A 19066-nucleotide genomic window follows, 5' to 3' on the forward strand; every position below is an offset into this window, starting at 1 on the left:
AACCTAGCCTGGTACTTGTGTGCATTTGTGTTTAATATCAAATAGTATGGCTTGAATTGATTTACATTTAGTACTCTGTTATCACATTTATTTATATATTTTAGGAGTAAAGTACCTCCTTTTTACACATGGTGCCTGAATGTTAACTACATCATGCATTTGCATTTTTGAAAGGTAGCAAGGTGAGCTGAGCAATCAGAGTGAAGAGTCTATCCTTAAGGAAAATTTCGCCATTTTATGGTAGTGGCATTTTGTTCTGCAAGCTACAGTTGGAACGTCTTGCTAGTTAAGGAAACATTCCCCTTACACAGTGTGCTGGGCGCACTGAATATGGTAACCATTATATGTACTGTATCTGATAAGGTAGGTGGCAGTAGATAAAGGAATTTTTGCATCACTCATAGCAGGACAGAGCCAGAGTCCTTCACCTTTTATACCATGTTCGGGATCTTGGGGATTATATTTTGGGAGTAAGGACAGCATTCTGGATTCTATAATAGTAGGGGGTATGGACACCCTTAATGTTTTTTTTACATGTTTCATTATGCTATCATATATTTTTGTATTTTTATCCTGTTCTACTCATCCCATTAATTTCCCAATTTTGCCTATGGAGATGTTACATAATTAAAGGGGTGAGATCCCCATATTCATGGTAAAGAATATATCTGCATGTCTGTTGAACTAGGTCGCATATAAATAATTTTATGCATTCTTTCTTAAGACTTAATTTCATTTGTATGTAATAGTGTACACTCTTTGCTATGAAATGAAAATGTGACTTGTTTTGTGCTTTAAAATGAAATATGCGACTTTTATGTGATTTTGTCTAGTATGCAACCTACATGGCTGGCAAGTGGAGATAAAGAAAAAATAAATAAATACCCTGAGATATTCTTTTTTTTAGAATCTGTACGATTCAGTTTTAATTATGTTCAAATCTTTATGATTTGAACTCTTGCTGCTAAGATAGGTGCTCAAAGCCCCCCAGCACCCCCCACACTTCCTGCTAATTACTTTTATCAACTCCAAAAATGCACTGCAGTGGAGAAAGTGTATACTTATATTGCCCAATCCCCACTGTACTGTGAACTTGTGCATATAAACAGTGGCAAAATTCAAAAAGTTAATTTTTGAACACTGCATCTTATAATTCAAGCATTCGAACATGAGAGTTCCAGCGTTTGAATGTAACCTATATACACACACAGATATATATGTGTGTGTGTGTGTGTGTGTGTGTGTGTGTACATATATACACACACACACAAACATATTTACATATATTTACATATATATATATATATATATATATATATATATATATACACACATATATATTTGTGTGTGTGTGTGTGTGTATGTATATATATATATATATATATATATATATATATATATATATATATATATATATGGAGGGAGGTTGCTTCATGCTGTAAAAAAATTGGTACAGGGATGCAGTGACATATAAGAGTAGGTTGTCCTGAAATCAGTAGGGGCTTGTAAAATTACAGGACAGAACACCTTTGTAAAGTCAATAATGGGTTATGAAGCCCGAAATAAATGAAAATCAGAATTAGTAAACAGGAATTGGTAAGGAGAAAATGACAGATGTGAAACTTTATGTACTGCTTAGCCCAATCTGGTGTTCTGCAGTCATCACAGTGGTCCACAATGCAAACAGCTGTGCATCACACACACATGCACACACGCACACACACCTGTAATGCTAAGTTCTGAAATGGAGTCTTTTGCATTTACGTGCAAGAGAGAACAAATGGTGTGTAGAAACAGTCACACAAAGTTATTTGGGAGCCTTCATGTATGAAGTCTTAACTGCCAGTTTACTGCTGTATAAAAGGAGGAGGACCCCTGTTAAAAAGGACTTCAGAAAATTAGATTTTTATTCAGAGGTTCACACAAAGCTAGGAAGGAGCTATCCTGAAGACTCTTGAGGTGTGGAATATGATAGTGCTCTAAAAGTGTACCCAGTGGCTTTATCTACACTTCAGAGCTGGAATTAAGGCTTAGGAGAGGTCTGCAGCCTTGGACTTTGTTTTTAGTGCAGTCTATTGCTGGAAGGGCTAAATAGACTACGAGTATGTGTTGGAGAAAAAAATTAAAGGTACTCTTTGTGTTTGTTTTAAAAATTAAGTGAACTGCTGTTTTTCATTTCCCTTGTTTACATACAGAATAAAGCATGTGTTTTTTATAACTATGGTCTTCAGTACTTCCTTGGACATATACTATTGACCTGTGCGTGTACGGTTGGCTAAGGACTTAATATATATTATTTCTCATAAAACCTCTGATGCCAAGTGCATTATTTTTAAGCTACTAATTTTATATGTAACTATTACCATAATTTCCCTCCTGATATATATATATATATATATATGTAACATGCTGAAAGTAGCAATCTCTCTGATACCCCCACTTGTAAAAATGTTTCTTATCCAAAAAAGTCCTGCTGCCTGATAACTATCTACTTGTTTCATGGGGAAGACATGATCAAAGTAAAAAAATGAACAGTAAACAAGAAACAAGCTCAAGATAAATTTCTTAAAGGATTACTGCACAGGTTATGGACCACACATGATAGATTGGCATTCTGTTTAGTTTACAGGTAAAGCCTGCAACGATGACTGCAAGTCTCCAACAAATATAATGAGCTTCTTAAAATAATGTAATCCTGTCCTTTATTACAAATACTGTCATATGCATTTCAATATCCAAGGCTTATACATTATCTAGTTATGTAAGTATTGTCTGCATGGCAACAACAGAAAGGCTTTCAGTGTTGGCAATTCTTTAACTGAATGCTAATTAAAGCTTACTTGCATCTTACAATCTCAGACAAGCTTACCTTGCTACTTAAACACAGAGCAACACGCACTTTCTGAGTAATAATAAGCATAAATCAACAGTATAAAAATATGACAAACTAGAACATTCTGAAAAATCAAGGACAGAATAAAAGTAGCACTTGTGTCTACCTTGGATGGGGGATACTCTGCACATTTACACTGCATAACTGCTCTTTGCCTTGCTTGGACACATCCAGAGTCACTACATGGGGGAGTGGAGTGCAACAAGTATGTCACAATTTGAAATGTCTCTGGCTGACTGTGATGGCCCTGATACATTTGTCATACCTCTCACCCTCAGAACAAGAAATATGGACAGAGCCATACACAGAAGTGGGAAAAAGGCCCAAAAATAAGGACAATTTCTGAAAGGTACGGAATCTGAAACTCAAATGTCTGTCATTATTTTCCAACTTCAGTCTTTAATGATTTGCCACTAATTTGCCAAAAAAACACAATTTTATGAAAAGTGGACCAAAATTGTGATGCAAAAATATAAAACAGCCACACAATACAGCTGGAAACCTGTAAAGAAGGGACACTTTTTTAATATTAGTACTGCTAACTTGAGCAGCTGACAAAATAAAAGAATCTACATGCATTTCTGAAATAAAAGTTATCTATAACTCTGATTATTACAGTTATTTCTTAATTGTAAGCCCTCCACGGTTTCTTCTAAAATTGCCATTTTGCGGCAGGATTATTAGGGGAAGAGCAACATTTTGAGCCAAAATTGGGGACATTTGAGAGGGTGGATATGCCTAATTCTATAAAGCAATTTATTTGCACGTACCGCTCAACCTGTTAATGCAGGAAATCTGGACAAGGCCAAATTATATATATATATATATATATATATATATATATATATTTATTTAAGAGGAGACCATATTCAGGTATATAGGGTATTTAGCGGCAACTACCTATGGAATTGTCTGGGTCTATCAAAAAAGTAGCAGAGAATCATTGGTCGACCATTTAGGAGATTATATGGGAATGAGAGGTGTACTAATTAGTTCTCTGACAGAGTAGCTGATGCTTGGACATTTCTAACACATTACATTAAAGGAAGGACTAGTTTAGATATTTTTAAGAACAACCTGAACACTTATTATGGGAATAACTGTTTTGGTGTACTGGAAGGCTAGAAGGGCATTATTGCCCATGCCTGAAATATTTGTATATATGTATGTATCTTCCTGTTTTCTTCAGTGGTCTTTTGTATCTGGAGTATTTAATTGCACTGTTCTCTCTCTTCATACATCTAATTTTACTTTTTGGGATACTTCTTGCCACTCAGAAATATTTTGGGGACATGATTTTTGAGGCTTTCTTTCTCTTCATGTCCTCACCATCACAATTCTTCTGACTTTTTCCCAGTTAGGGGTTGCCACAGTGGATCACCTGTCTGCTCATGATTGACAGTGGAGTTTTTACGATTTCGAGTTGCTAGCCTGGCACCCAACCTTCCACAGAAGGCAGACACATGCCTAGGGACAATTTAGTGTGTCAAATCCACCTACAGCATGTCTTTGGGATGCGGGAGGAAACCAGAGCACCTGGAGGAAACCCATGCGATCACAGGGAGGACATGCAGACTCCGCACAGAAGGCACCCCAGCCAAGATATGAACCAAAGAGCCTCTTGCTGTGAGGCGGCAATGCTAACCGCTGCACCAACATGGCTGCCCTTCACCATCACCACTCTGAAGACCTTTATTTTCTTTCAACATTACTGCTTATTACAGTTGTGGCTGCTCTGCTTCCTTAAACCTCATTATATTTTCTTATATAGATGTCTGGAGCTTTTTTTTTCTTTCTTATGAAAATAAAAATAAAAATAAAATTTTACCTGGAACTTCAAGTAAACAGTACTCACAACAGCACACAATTGTGTAAAAGGTTGAGTGCTTTCTTCCTTTAATCAGACTTCATCAGAACCTAAAACCACCAATTATGATATGCTTAAATGCCATTAAAAATCTCATGACCTAATATGTTTTAAGTAATTTGCATACTTTAAAAATACATAATTAATAATGATAACACCACTCTTTTCTTTTGAAAAAATAGCAATAGAAGCAAGAATAATTCATTTTTGCAGCTCTTAGATTTAAAACACTGGCCTAGATGTTTGTGTGCCTTTAACATTAGCTGCCGTTTTCATTCACAGTACTCTAATGTAAGCGCCCCCCCCCCCCAATATTCATTAGGGCCTTCTCAAGTAAGGAGAACAGGAATAACTTAAAGCCCTCACAGTTCTGAGCAAGTCTACTTAAAATACTGATGAGATCTTTCTTACAGATGCTCTATACATTCTGATAAATTCTTTATCTTAAAAATTCTGAGTTTTACCAATATAGTATGAATCTCACATCTGACGGCATAGGTAGACCATGGCTCTAGATCAACAGTTAAAGTAGATCCCCTTCTTTTATGGTCTGATTTTATCAAGAATCCTTCCCTTTCTATGTTCACTAATATCTATATGCTGCTTCCAAATGCTGCATTTAAAACTACCACTCGTATTACTTGGATTTCAAATCAATGTTATGCTCTTGGTTTCAAACCTATTTTTAAAATTAGGAGTTTTTGTTTGCATACAAAACATGGGTCTCCACCAATGGGTTCTGCACCAATACCTGACATTTTAAAAATATTCAAATGTTTATGTATAATATGTTTTGACCCATCTGTGATCTGATGTACAATGTGATAATGTGGCTTTTTCACACACATTGGTATGGCTTTTCCCAATTGTCTCCTTCACCATGTTACACTCCTGCCTTAAAATGGGGATACATCTTAATTCTTTCCCAGTTTATAACCTTTTGGTTATAGAATCAGGTAAATGATCAGGGTATCATTTGTCCAGAAACATCTCCTCATTCCCTTCAAGTTTTCTAACTCCAGTACAAAATCATTATCATCTGAGATAATTCTCAAAACCTTGACCATTTGTCCCTTTGTCAAAATCTTTTTTTTTTTTGTGAATGGGTGACTAGTACTTACAGAAATGCGTTAGAACAGGTTGGCTTTCTGTAAAGTGTTGAACCACATCTATTATTCTCCAGGTCATTTTTTTTAAATATATCCAAACAAGTAATGCCATTACAAGGTAAGGAATACAAAACAGAGAAAACTGATGAATGTATGTATGTATGTATGTATGTATGTATGTATGTGCAAATATCCATCAAGTAAAACAGCTTCCGTTAGGGAAAATGATTTCATATTTACTGTAGTTGCACTCTTGGAACAGCCTGTGGCAGTGAATTATGTGTCACTTGGAAACCCATTTGTAACCCATCACAGAGCACCAAACATGCTCACGTATGTGTCTATTAATCTATTTATTTATATTTCAAACAAATAATTGATGTATACTCTCTCCTCTGTGTGTGTGTATATATACTCATATATATATAGCTAGATAGGCAGAGAGAAAGAATAAGAGAAAGAGAGCTAGATGAGAGAAAGAGAGAAACAGAGAGAGAGAGAGAGAGAGACTGTTTTGTGTGTGTGTGTGTGCATGTGCGTGTATACATATATACATATATACATATATATATATATACATATATACATATATATATATATATATATGTATATATGGGTCTACTATGGTTGATTGTAAACTCACTTGATTGAAAATGAAATTACTAGGACCACTTCACTGAAAGTTCACTTCACTGAAAACTCATTTGACTGAAACTCATTTCGTTGAAAGTTATAAATGGCCTTTTCCCCACTGTAATGCAACCCTGGACTTAGTATATAAAGTAAGGGGGGGTGTGGGGGCACAGCCCCCCACATTGGGGGGCATGGGGGCAAAGCCGCCCCACATATCTTGGTTATATATTCTCTTTTGGAAATAGTTATTTATTGCGCTTGTAAGTATCCCTGTGTATAGTTTAAAATGTTTATAATATGTGGGGGGCTACACACCCCCTTACTTTATATACTAACTCCAGGGTCGCACTACAGTGGGGAAAAGGCCATTTATAACTTTCAACGAAATGAATTTCAAAGAAATGAGTTTTCAGTGAAGTGGTCCTAGTAATTTCATTTTCAGTCAAGTGAGTTTTCAATCATTCGTAGTAGACCTATATATATATATATATACTTTATATTACTTTATATACTAACTCCAGGGTCGCACTACAGTGGGGAAAAGGCCATTTATAACTTTCAACGAAATGAATTTCAAAGAAATGAGTTTTCAGTGAAGTGGTCCTAGTAATTTCATTTTCAGTCAAGTGAGTTTTCAATCATTCGTAGTAGACCTATATATATATACTTTATATTACTTTATATACTAACTCCAGGGTCGCACTACAGTGGGGAAAAGGCCATTTATAACTTTCAACGAAATGAATTTCAAAGAAATGAGTTTTCAGTGAAGTGGTCCTAGTAATTTCATTTTCAGTCAAGTGAGTTTTCAATCATTCGTAGTAGACCTATATATATATATATATATATATATATATATATATATATATATATATATATATATATATATATATATATATATATACACATATATATATATATATATATATATATATATATACATATACATATATATATATATATATATATATATATATATATATATATATACACGCACACAGATAGGGAACAACACATTTACTAATTATTTAACTATTAAGCATCTGATGCCTTCTGATTCTATATAAAGATAACAGAGACAGGAGACACAGAAACAAAGCACAAGAATCCATAAACCTCACTCAAACAAAAATGTATGAATATAAACTGAATATAAATAGTTGCTCCAGTAGTTCTTTGCTATTGCTGTCCATGTTTTTTTAAAGTCAAAAGTGAATCAAAACAGTTTCCACTTTGGTAAAGCTGAACGTATCTGTACGACCATCCTCCTTATTCAATGCCTTTTGCTTTCAACTCCTCTTTCACTCTTGTCAGGTAGCTAGGATCAGGGTAGCCATAACTACAACAAAACAAAAAGAAAACAATAATTGAAAAAAAATATTCCAGTCATGTTATTCCCTACAGTCTCTGGCTTACTGTCATTGTGAAATATGGTACAAAATGTCTTATGTCACACACTTACCCAGGAAGTGAAGCAGATGCACATTGCAGTATGGATTGTTCTGACCACACTTCTTTATGGAGAAAAAGAGTTAATGTAGGATGCTTTTTGTGAGGACTCTAGTAGTGAGTGGAGGTCATCATGTACAAATGTGCAGCTTACAAACCTAATACAACTCAAGGAATAACCATCATATTTAGAGCACTGGAGCAAACTCCAGTGAAGGAAGCTCACACTACAGGTTCACTTCTCACCTGTTGGCCCAGGATGAAAACTGGTCAGAAAACCACCCTAAGTAGACAACAGGTTAGCAATAACCATCACATTGTGACATGGCACAGCTGTTATTCCCTGGAAATTACAACCCCGAATTTCAATCCTGGGAAAACCAAGCAGTACAGTAATGTGCCAGAAAGGATCTCACCAGCAGAACCAGGCGATAGATAAGATACATATAAAAAATAATTCCTAAAATTTCAGTTGCAATTCTCTGCTTTTCCATATTTAACCCTATAATTTCTTTCACCTTTTTCAGTACAGACAGTACCCAACTGTAAGCCAGCAACAGTAGGTTGTTTTAATCTGGCTTTCTGATTCTAGAGCCTTCATGTTAATTTATTCATTTCCACATGGAACTAGGTAAAGGAAATACACAAGAGTTATAGTTAGAATGTCTGGAAAGAAGACAAGATGGTTGGCATTGCCATTTTGGAGGCAGAAGGGAGAAGGATGCAGCACAATCAGAATTTTAACATGTCAGTAAAGCAGAAAATAGGAAATCACTGTTTGGAGGAGTTGCATTTGTTAAGACTGTTAAATAGATAAGGAAATATTTACTTAAAATGTGCCAGGTCTGACTACAATTACCATATCATGGGCATCTTTTAGACTACTCAAAGGACCATTGATGTAGTGTAATGGAGCTACTTCATAATATCGAAATTCCAAAATGCTGAAGACCAAAATGCTGAGACGAGAATCACAAATGTTAAAATGCTGAGCCACATAAGTATTCCCAGGGCAAGTAAACACTTACCCAATGTGGGGAATTGTGCCCTCTTCCCCACTGTAGTGCGATCCCAGAGTTAGCATATATAGTTAGTGGTGTGTGTTTTAATGTAGTGTTGGACAAGTGTTTACTTGCCCTGAGAATACTTACATGGCTCGTCATTTTAACATTTGTGATTCTCATCTGGGTGTTTTGGTATTTCGATATTACAAAGTAGATCCAGTGTAATATGGCAAAAGGTGACATTACAGAATGGCCTGCTCTTCAGAATGCATAATAATCAGGTATATTGAGTAAACTGTAATATGGTCAAAATGTTTAAGCTTTATTAATTATGAGATAACACATGATGATTCACATTACCTTTTAGGTACAGAACTTTGGTCAGATTGGATAAAATGAATTTTAGCATTAGCTGATATGTATCTGTTAATTAATTTTTTGGGTTAGTTCAATGCTTAGGCAAACCTCTTAAAGTCATGAGTAAAACTCTTATTCTGTAGCTTGTAACAAGGAATTCTAAGCCATATTGCCAGTATACTGGCCAACAGATTCAGTGCTAACTTTACCCTTCTCCCCCCAAAGGACCAATCACAATACCAATAGATTCCCAGGCACCCAGTATTACTGCTGCACAGGTTAAAACAGCACTGTCCAAGGCCAAGAATACAGCTTCTATGGGACCTGACAATATCCCTGGTTGTGTTCTACATGAACTACAGAGTGAACTGGCACCTCACCTGTGTGCCCTGTTCAATCACAGCCTCACCTCAGGCTTTGTCCCTGCTGAATGGCGCACCGCTACAGTCATCCCTCCCCACAAAGTTAGAGCGACTACAGACCCTGGGAACTATCGCCCCCATTAGCCTGACGAGTATGATATGCAAAGCTATGGAACGCATCATCATGGACCTAATAAACAAGGATATAAGGAATCTCCAAACTCTGGATCCCACACAGTTTGGTTTTGTGAATGGTAGATCATGCCTGCTCAATCTGGTCGACTTCTTTGAGTCAGTCACCAGAGCTGTGGATGAAAGCAAAGTGGCTCATACAGCCTACCTTGATCTGGCCAAGGCTTTTGATACCATTCCCCACTCAGGAATCATAGAAAAACTCACTAAGCTTGGCATCAACCTTGATATCACTAGGTGGGTTGCAAACTGGCTCACAGATAGAACCCACAGTGTGAAAGTAGCTGACTCCAAGTCAGACTGCTGTTTAGTCACGAGTGGAGTCCCACAGGGTTCGGTTCTGGGTCCTCTCCTGTTTGGTATCTACTTCTCTGAAGTCCAGACCAACATGAAGGGACTCTGGCTGACAAAGTTCGCAGACGATTGCAAGTTGGGAGCTATTATTAATTCCCCAAGTGATGTTGACATCCTACAGAATGGCCTCACTGACCAACAACTGGTGTCAGAACCATGGCCTTAAGCTCAATGCCAAAAAATGTATCATCATCCCCTTTGGGAAAAACCCGGTTCTCATGAATTACCACACTGATGGTAGTCCATTGAACACAGAAGGTGTTATAAGAGATCTGGGAACACAGGTTGACAGCAACCTCTCTTTTGATCACCACATTGCCACTGTGGTCAGAAAGTCCTTCTATGTGGCACATCTCATTACTAAGGGTTTTGCATCCAGGAAGAAAGAGGTCAATGTCTCCCTCTACTCTTCCCTTATTAGGCCAGTCATTGAGTAAAATGCCACATTTGGCATGTACCTCACTAGACACCTGCAACAACTGGAGAGGCTGCAAAAGTACCTCACAAAGAGGATCCTAGGCTTTAAACACTTGTCCTATATGGACAGACTCAAAAAACTCCAACTATTCTGTCTCATATCGCCTACTTAGAGGTGATCTCTGCTTGACTTACAAAGCCATGTCTAACCCAGCTCTGTTAGAAATGCCACATCTAAAGAAATCCCAATCCCTCCACACCACATGCTCCAGAGACCTCAGCCTCATTACCACAATTAACAGAATGTGCTGGAGGGACAGGTTCATAACACAGAGACTGCCTATGCTATGGAACAGACTTCCCATACATGTCAAGCAGAGCACCTCGCTGACCCTCTTCAAGAGGAATCTTGATGAGTGGATGGGTAACAGAAAATTCACCCCGGGATAACTCCAGTGGCGCTACTCGACAGAGGCACTGGGAACTAAGGTTGGGTGGCACTATGCCAGGGTAATCCTATGGCTAGGATTGTAAAGGCCCCAGGGCCATTAGCCTAGTACACACCTATGAACCTATTAACTCATACAGTGACATATTAAGCTCTCTAGATTTTGAGAGCTGCTTGCCAAACTTTAGAGTACTGTTATATTTTTTGGTTTCTTGCTAAAACTTGTTTGGACTGTTCTCTTTGTGCTTTGTCTGGAAAGTGGTGAAGCTTTTGTGGTAATGGAATATTTGGTAATGCTTCATTTGGGTCAGTGAAGTGCTTTATGATGCCACTGCATTACAAGGATTTCTGTTTAGTTTGAGGAGCTCCACTGATCTAGTGGTCTACTAGTAAAATTACGTCAGTTGAATATGTGGACTGTTTTTATGATGAGGGTTCCCATTTCTTAAAGGAGGCTGGAGAAACTGAAGGCTGGAACTGTCCTTGAATGGAAGGAATGCAGAACAATGTTGTGCCTACAAAGAAGTTCAGCAATGGGGAATGTTGCTTGGCAAATCTTTTTTAACTTTAGATGTCTTGGAGATTGTTCACAAACTTATACTAAAAAAAAAAATTCAGTTTGTTGGACTGTGAAATGCTTTTCCTGGTGACTTAAGATTTTCTGTAATGTGACATCCTATGTGTGTATGGTTATACTGGGGAAGTAATTGTTATCTTTCTCTTTCAGGCCAGTTGTTTGCTTGGAAGTTAAAAGAAAAAGAACTCAAGGTACATATGTGCCCCTTTTACAGTATGAGGCTACTAACCCAGGTAGTATAGAAAACAAATTTAATGATTTTCATGTTATAGAACACCATCCTAGTGCATTAGACAATTATATGTATCAGCATCAAGTTAGCTATGCACATGCCTTTGTTACCACATATTCAGCTGACAGCCCAGCAGTTAGTAATATCACCAGAAAAAATTGGCAGTTCATTTCTAATGACAGAATTTTATGTAAATGTTTAAGTGAAGCACCTAACATAGTTTATAAAAAAGGGATTTGTTTCAAAATCATATATGATTTTATAGGGTATTCTAAAGATAAAACAACTACGGGGCACATGACTAAGTATGTGGCATGCCCACAATGCTGTTCCATTTACAGTAGCCTATCCATGAATAATATATCCATTCCAATCCCTAGAAAATTTAATTGGCATACAAAGGGGATTATTTATGCTGCAGTATGTCAGCAGTACAATAGTTTCAATATTGGTAAGTCGGAACGTAAGCTTAGGGATCGTACCTACGAACATAACTATGATATTGGAAAGGCTAAATCTACAAATGCACTCTACAAACATATTCATCAGTTTCCACACCATCATTTCCTGTTTGCTATCATTGAGAAAGTAGAGGTCAACCCTAGAGGTGGGCCATTGAAACTATTAATTGAAGAGAGAGAGCTTTGGTGGCAGATATTTTTGAATGCTTCTGTACCCCCAGGGCTTAATGATGTTATATCTACAAGTGCTTACTCGAGAGGAAGGCATATGAAAAATAATATGCTTATATTTATTATCATCTGTTTTTATTTTTAGGGTGAATACATTAGCAATTGTACATCATTTTTGCTTATGTCCTGGCTTAAGTTAGTTTTATATCTTAAACACACTGTTTTAAATATATGTACTTGTCTTGACAGCTGTTGCTTTAAATACACACTTGCTTTGCTTAGAGTGGTGTCATGTGACAAGGAAGCTACTTAAGTGTAAATTTTGAATTGCTCTGGTTTTATCTGAAGAAGTCTGTATGCTTTTAGATGCAAGCACTTATTTGTTTTAATAAACAGTTCATTGTACTTGGTTGTGTTTTCTCTGGCAGATTTTCCAGTACGTTTTTTAGCTACCAGAATTAAACTCAGCAAGGCCTTACTATGTCTAGGCAAATCTGATTGTATTTAACAACTCAAAAAAATCACTTTCTTAGTTACACCAATTTGCTCACTCAGTATTTCTGCTAGAGCAGTATATTGGGAATTTTTAAAGTCTACCAACTCATTACACTCTCAAAAAATATGTTGCCATTTACCTCTTTATTCCATATCACACCTCCAACATTTGCAATCTACCAGAGGAAAAAGTTCTTTTGAATCTGCTTTGTGTAAAAAATGCCTATGCAAACACTTCCAAGTAAAGATTCTAAATCTTCTAGACTTTTGTTGCATATTTGGGAACCATATATATATCATCCCATTGTTTCTTTGTGACTTGCTTATCCAACCTAACGTCCCTAGCACTAAGTAGCATTTTACCTTCACCCAGGATGATGCCACAATACAGACAAAAAAATATTGACTTCAGCAATTGGCTTAGCTTTTTATGTCAATCCAAGGGGATCCAGTATCAGTCAGCCTGGGCAAACATGGCTGACAGACCATGCTGCTTAGCCAGAGATGGTCTTCACCTAAATCCTCTAGGCTTTCGGATACTGGCAAAGATGCTTGCCTCCCCCATAGTGCCTTTTTTAGGCAATGTCAAAACAAAAAAATTCCCGATGTAAAGAAATCTACTCGAGATAAACTCAAGGTTATACTGTTTAATGGTAGGAGCAACAGAAATCTGCACTCCCTGGAAGAGTTCCTCACCTTGGAAGATGCTGACGTCTGTGCAGTCACTGAGACTTGGTTCTGGGCTGCAGAGAGCATCCCAGTCATACCATGCTACAATGCCTTCCGCACGTTCAGACCCGAAAACAAGCATGAAAGAACTAAAGGTGGAGGTGTATCCACTTTCATTAAATCCAAATACACCTCAAGACTGATTAAACAGTATGACTATCTAGAGCTACTCCAGGTACAAGTAAATATAGGTAAAACACCCTACCACATCATCGCTAGCTTCTGTTCCCCCACCATGAACCAAGACAAACCCACTAAATATCTGGACTTGCTAGAATCATTCCCTATACAGCCAAACGCTTTGATCATGGGAGATTTCAACTATCCTACCATAGATTAGACAACATACATGAGCAGAAATGCAATCACCCTGAGGTTCCTGGACTTTAATTCAAATGATTTGGAACAGCCAGCCTGAACCCCTACAAGGGGCTTGTATATCCTGGACCTGGTACTCACCAACATGGGGGTCACCGCACTACACACTTTGTATTTCCCTCCCTGGTGAAGTCAAACCATAAATCTGTCTCATTTAAAGTAAAGATTAGACTGGACACCCCCACAGGAGCAAACAAACTGAAACATTTCTCCAAAGTAACTTACCCTACTAAGCAAGAGTATAAAAAGTTTCAACCCCCTGCTAACACAGCCAACAATGACTCCTATGCAGAGGAGTACACAAACACCCTGTATAGACATTCAAACAACTGTAAAGACTTGGCTGTACCTGTCAGGATCAAAACCAGAGGAAGAAACTATTATCCAAGAACAAGAGGGAACTTACTCAACAGAGGAAGAATACCCTCCACAGCTTGAACAAGAAAATCAGATATCTTGTAAAGTCATCTAAAGCCAATTACAAGGCTAAATTAGCATCTCTAGCTAAAGACAATCATAATGCTTTCTTTAGCTATGTCTGAAATCTTAAAGGAAATGCTAAACTATATGACAAACTGATTGTGGATGATACTAATCACACTGACCCCAAAGAAATTGCCAACCTGCTGGCAGATAGCTTTGGCACAAATTTCACCCCCTTTTCCTCCACCAGAATCACTCCAAAAGTATCCCTGTCACCAGTCCACTACCTAGCATCTCCAAACAGCAGGTCATATCCACCCTTTCCAAGACCAGTGGTGTTGCCTCACAGCAAAAGGTTGTCTGGATTGATTCTCAGCTGGGGTGCCTTCTGTGTGGAGTCTGCATGTTCTCCCTGCATTGGTTTCTTCCGACATTCCAAAGACGTGCATTTGGAGTATTTCTTCCTGGGCCTCTGCTGAAAATAGGCTCTGTCCTAGTCGGACTTTCCCAGTCAATAAATGTTAAATAAATAAAATAAAATAAATAAATAAATAAAAACACATGGGACCAGATAGCATCCCAGGCTTCTAACTAAACAATCTGAAACAAGACTTAGTGGAACTGCTTGTCACTGTCTTCAGTCATAGCCTGAGCACTCGTTTTGTTCCAACAGAGTGGAGAACAGCAACAATAATCCCCTTACACAAAAGAGGTCCATCTACCAACCCTGGGAACTATAGACCCACAAGCCTAACCAGCCTTATCTGCAAAGCCATGAAAATAATCATCATGGACCTTATCAACAAGGGCACAGGCAACCTCCAAACTCTTGACCCATTCCAGTTTGGCTTCAATAAGGTCAGGTCTTGCTTATTGGATCCCCTGGATGAGGGCATAGCAGTACATACTGCTTATCTTGACTTAGCCAAGGCCTTCAACTCAATCCCCCACTCAAGTGTCATCAAGAAACTCTCCCAGCTTGGGATTAACCAATACGTCACTGGATGGGAATCAAACTGGCTCACTGACAGAATGCATAATGTCAAAGCTGGGGATTCCACCTCCAGCAGTAGACTAGTTACCAGGGGTGTACCACAGGGATCTGTTCTGGGCTCTCTACTATTTGGAATCTACTTCTCGGACATCCAGGTGAAAGTAGATGGCTGTGGCTTACCAGGTTCTCAGATGACTGCAAACTAGGTGCAGTCATTGAGTCTTCCAATGATGTTAACATATTACAAAAGGGGCTAATGCAGACTAATGACTGGTGCCAGAGTCGCAGTCTAAATCTAAACGCAAAAAAGTGAGTCATTATCCCCTTTGGCAAAGAAGTGGACCCTGCACATTACTTTATAGATAGCACCCACCTAAGCTCAAACACAGTGATGACAGACTTGGAAACACAGGTTGACAACAGTTTAAGCTTCGCTCACCATGTCTCCACAGTGGTAATGAAAGCCTTCTACATTGCACATCTCATACATAAGGGCATAGCATCCAAGACTAAGGATGTTATAACTACTATATTCTCGACCCTCATCAGACCACTAATTGAGTACAATGCTCTCTTTTGCATATACCTCACCAGACATCTGCAACAACTGGAAGGACAACAGAGGTTTCTGACTAAGAAAATTGAGGGCCTCCAAAACATGACCTACACAAAAAGACTGAATGCCCTGTCTCTGTACTCTGTACCTTACAGGCTCCCAAGAGACGACTTGCGTCTGACCTACAGAGTGATCTCTGATCCTGCCCTAATGGAAATGCTGCATGTCTGCAAATCAAATGGGACATTAGTCACTCATTCCAGAGATCTGAACCTAGCCTGTGACAAACAGAACATGATGGAGAGAAAGATATGTCTCCCATGGATTGCCACTCCTCTGGAATAAAGTCCCACTTCATGTGAAGCAGAGCTTGTCAATGACTCTAAGTGCAACTTTGACAATTGGATGGGAGACCATAAATTCACTCGGGGTGGCAACTATGTCCCTCATGGACAGGGTCAGTCAGTGCTTATCACTGATTCGCTCTGCTAACAATGCCCTTCTAACCATGGTCAGCTACAGAATAAGGTATTACATGGCTAGGCTTGTTAAGGCCCTAAGGCCATTAGCCTAGTAACCTCCTACGAACCTATAATCTCTCTTCCAAATCCTTTCTAAACTCCCCTGATTCATTCCTATAGTTATCATGTAATATTTTATATGACCTATTAATTATCCCTTTTTAACAGCAGCTTCTGTTCTACAGTCTACTACAAACTCTACTAGTGCTGGTCTTTCACTTAGAATCCTCCAATTTCTTTCTCTTTGCCTTGGACTCTGATATCAGTCCTTGATAGGGAAGGCAATCTCTAGACTGCAGTCCAAATGAATTATTGGCCTCTTCCCATTCTATTATTTCCCTCTCTAATTACTTTGCCAGTTATCTCCGTAAATTCCAGCCCCCTTTTTCTTATCCTCTGTACCCCAATTGCAAGTCATCCCTGTCAGCAGAATCTCCTTTCCCCATCCCTGTGTTGGCTTAGTTCTTAGAACACTTTCTGCTACTTTATAAATATAATACTGTTTCTCCCATTTTAATTTATCCAAATCATTTGGGTTTCTAGTAACATGACAGGAATGGACCCCATTCCCAAGTCAAAGTATGATTAAAGTTCATGAAATTAGTATTGTTTCAATCTCTGATGTTAGCCAGAAGTGCTCTTTGCAGCACCCGCAATGTGCCCAGTAATGACTCCTTCTGCAATTCGTATGGAGTTACACGTATTGGTACATATATAAATATGACTGTAGACTTTTTTTTTATAAGACCAGTTGCTCCTACTACTATTGGAACTGACTGGGTATCTTTCTTCCACATTGCTCTCATTTCTGCTTGCAAATCCTCATATTTTATGACTTTGTGTCTCTCTCTATGAAAGACACTGTAGTCACTGGGTGTAGCAATTTCAATGACTAATGCTACTTTTGTCTTCTTTTCATGGGCCACTATATCTGGTTTTCTCATATCTATCTTTTGAACTGTTAGCAATGGGTGATCCCATGTGATGTAGACTTCATCATTTTCTATGATGCTTTGTGGGTCATGTTTCCAGTGTTTTTCAGCTACTTCAGTATTATAATGTTTGCACAATCCCCAGTGCAACACTCTTGCCACATTATTATGCCTTTCTGTATACAGTCCTTCTGCCATTAGTATATCACAACCAGCAACAAGGTGTACGACTATTTCCAATTGTTTTGGGCTGTCAATACTAGCCTTTCATCTTTTGGTTTGAATTTGCCTGTCCTTAACCATTCCTGCATTTGATCCTGATCAATATGAGGTTCTTCCAGGAATTTTCTATACTTGCAGCTATATTTATGCATTTTCCACATTTCTTTCCTTCTCATCTGATCCTTCACCTAATTTTCTCTTTTGTTTTTTTTGGAATATTCAGTTACTGCCTGATTTTTATCTACTTCTGGTTTGATTTCCATTCCTGCTTGACACTGTATGCTTCAGCTAGACTAAGAAGGGAAGTCATCTTTGATGTATTCTCCTCATGTTTCAAAACGTTCACTATATTTGGGTCTTGTGAGGTCAGCAGATAGATATGCAGTTCCACGATTGCAGATCTATACATGTAATCAATTTCAAGTAGGTACATACCTTCTTCAAAACGGGGAATATATATAATCTTGGTGTGCACTGATTTTTATAAATCATTTGATGAACATGAAGCATCCTTCTTGTTTTCCTGTCTAATCTATCCAACACCTTTTGGGGCTAGTCAATCACTCCAAAACTGTAAGATAGCAAAGGAAGAGCAAATTGGTTTATGGCTTGAATTTGGTTCCTAGATGTCAATGCTGTTTTCAGGATTAATTTAAGCCTTCTAAAATAAGTTTTATTCACATTTGTTCATGTTTTATTGTTGATCCTTCATCAGTTCCCAAATATTTATACACTCCCTCTTTCTCAAGTTCTTTTATATCACATGCTTATCCCAAACTGATGTTTTCTTGGTGCTGCAGCTTTCCTGCATTAAAGGTTGATTTTGCACATTTATCAAGACCAAATGACATTTTATATCATCTTTTTGACTACTTGCAGTTGTGCTTTCATTTCCTCATCTGATGAACTATACAGTTTTAAATCATCTACAAAGAGAAGATGAGAAGTCTTTATACTTTATTCGTGCCAAATTATAGCCATGACCTAATCTTTTAAGTAGACAGTTTAATGGGTTAAGGGCAAGACAGATTAGCAGCTGTGACAGGGAGTCACCCTGGAATATCCCCTTTTGAATTTAACCCAGTAATAACTATTTGTCCTTTATCATGGCTTAATTGCAAAGTGGTCTGCCACTGTTTCATGGTCACTATAATGTAATTGATCAGTGTAGGGTGTATCTTATACATTTTTAAGCACTCTTATCCATTAATGTGATATACTGTCAAATGCCTTTTTGTAGACAATCCATGCTATACTTAGATTCTTCCCCTTTTTACAGTTCTCCATTAT

The 19066-nt window shown here is 37.9% G+C and overlaps 1 protein-coding gene across 1 annotated transcript in view; it reads right to left on the minus strand.

The window, feature by feature from the left end:
* Nucleotides 1-7507: 7507 nt before the first annotated feature.
* LOC122811714 (E3 ubiquitin-protein ligase DTX3L-like) overlaps nucleotides 7508-19066 on the minus strand; it is a 269974-nt gene continuing 258415 nt past the window's right edge. Inside the window, exon 7 of the mRNA XM_044083744.1 lies at nucleotides 7508-7841. Coding sequence (XP_043939679.1) covers nucleotides 7772-7841 — 70 coding nt within the window. The 3' untranslated portion in view covers nucleotides 7508-7771. The remainder of the gene's footprint in view (nucleotides 7842-19066) is intronic.

The sequence above is a fragment of the Protopterus annectens genome, chromosome 9.part0, assembly GCF_019279795.1.
Source record: "Protopterus annectens isolate FY-2018-M chromosome 9.part0, PAN1.0, whole genome shotgun sequence".
NCBI lineage: Eukaryota > Metazoa > Chordata > Ceratodontiformes > Protopteridae > Protopterus > Protopterus annectens.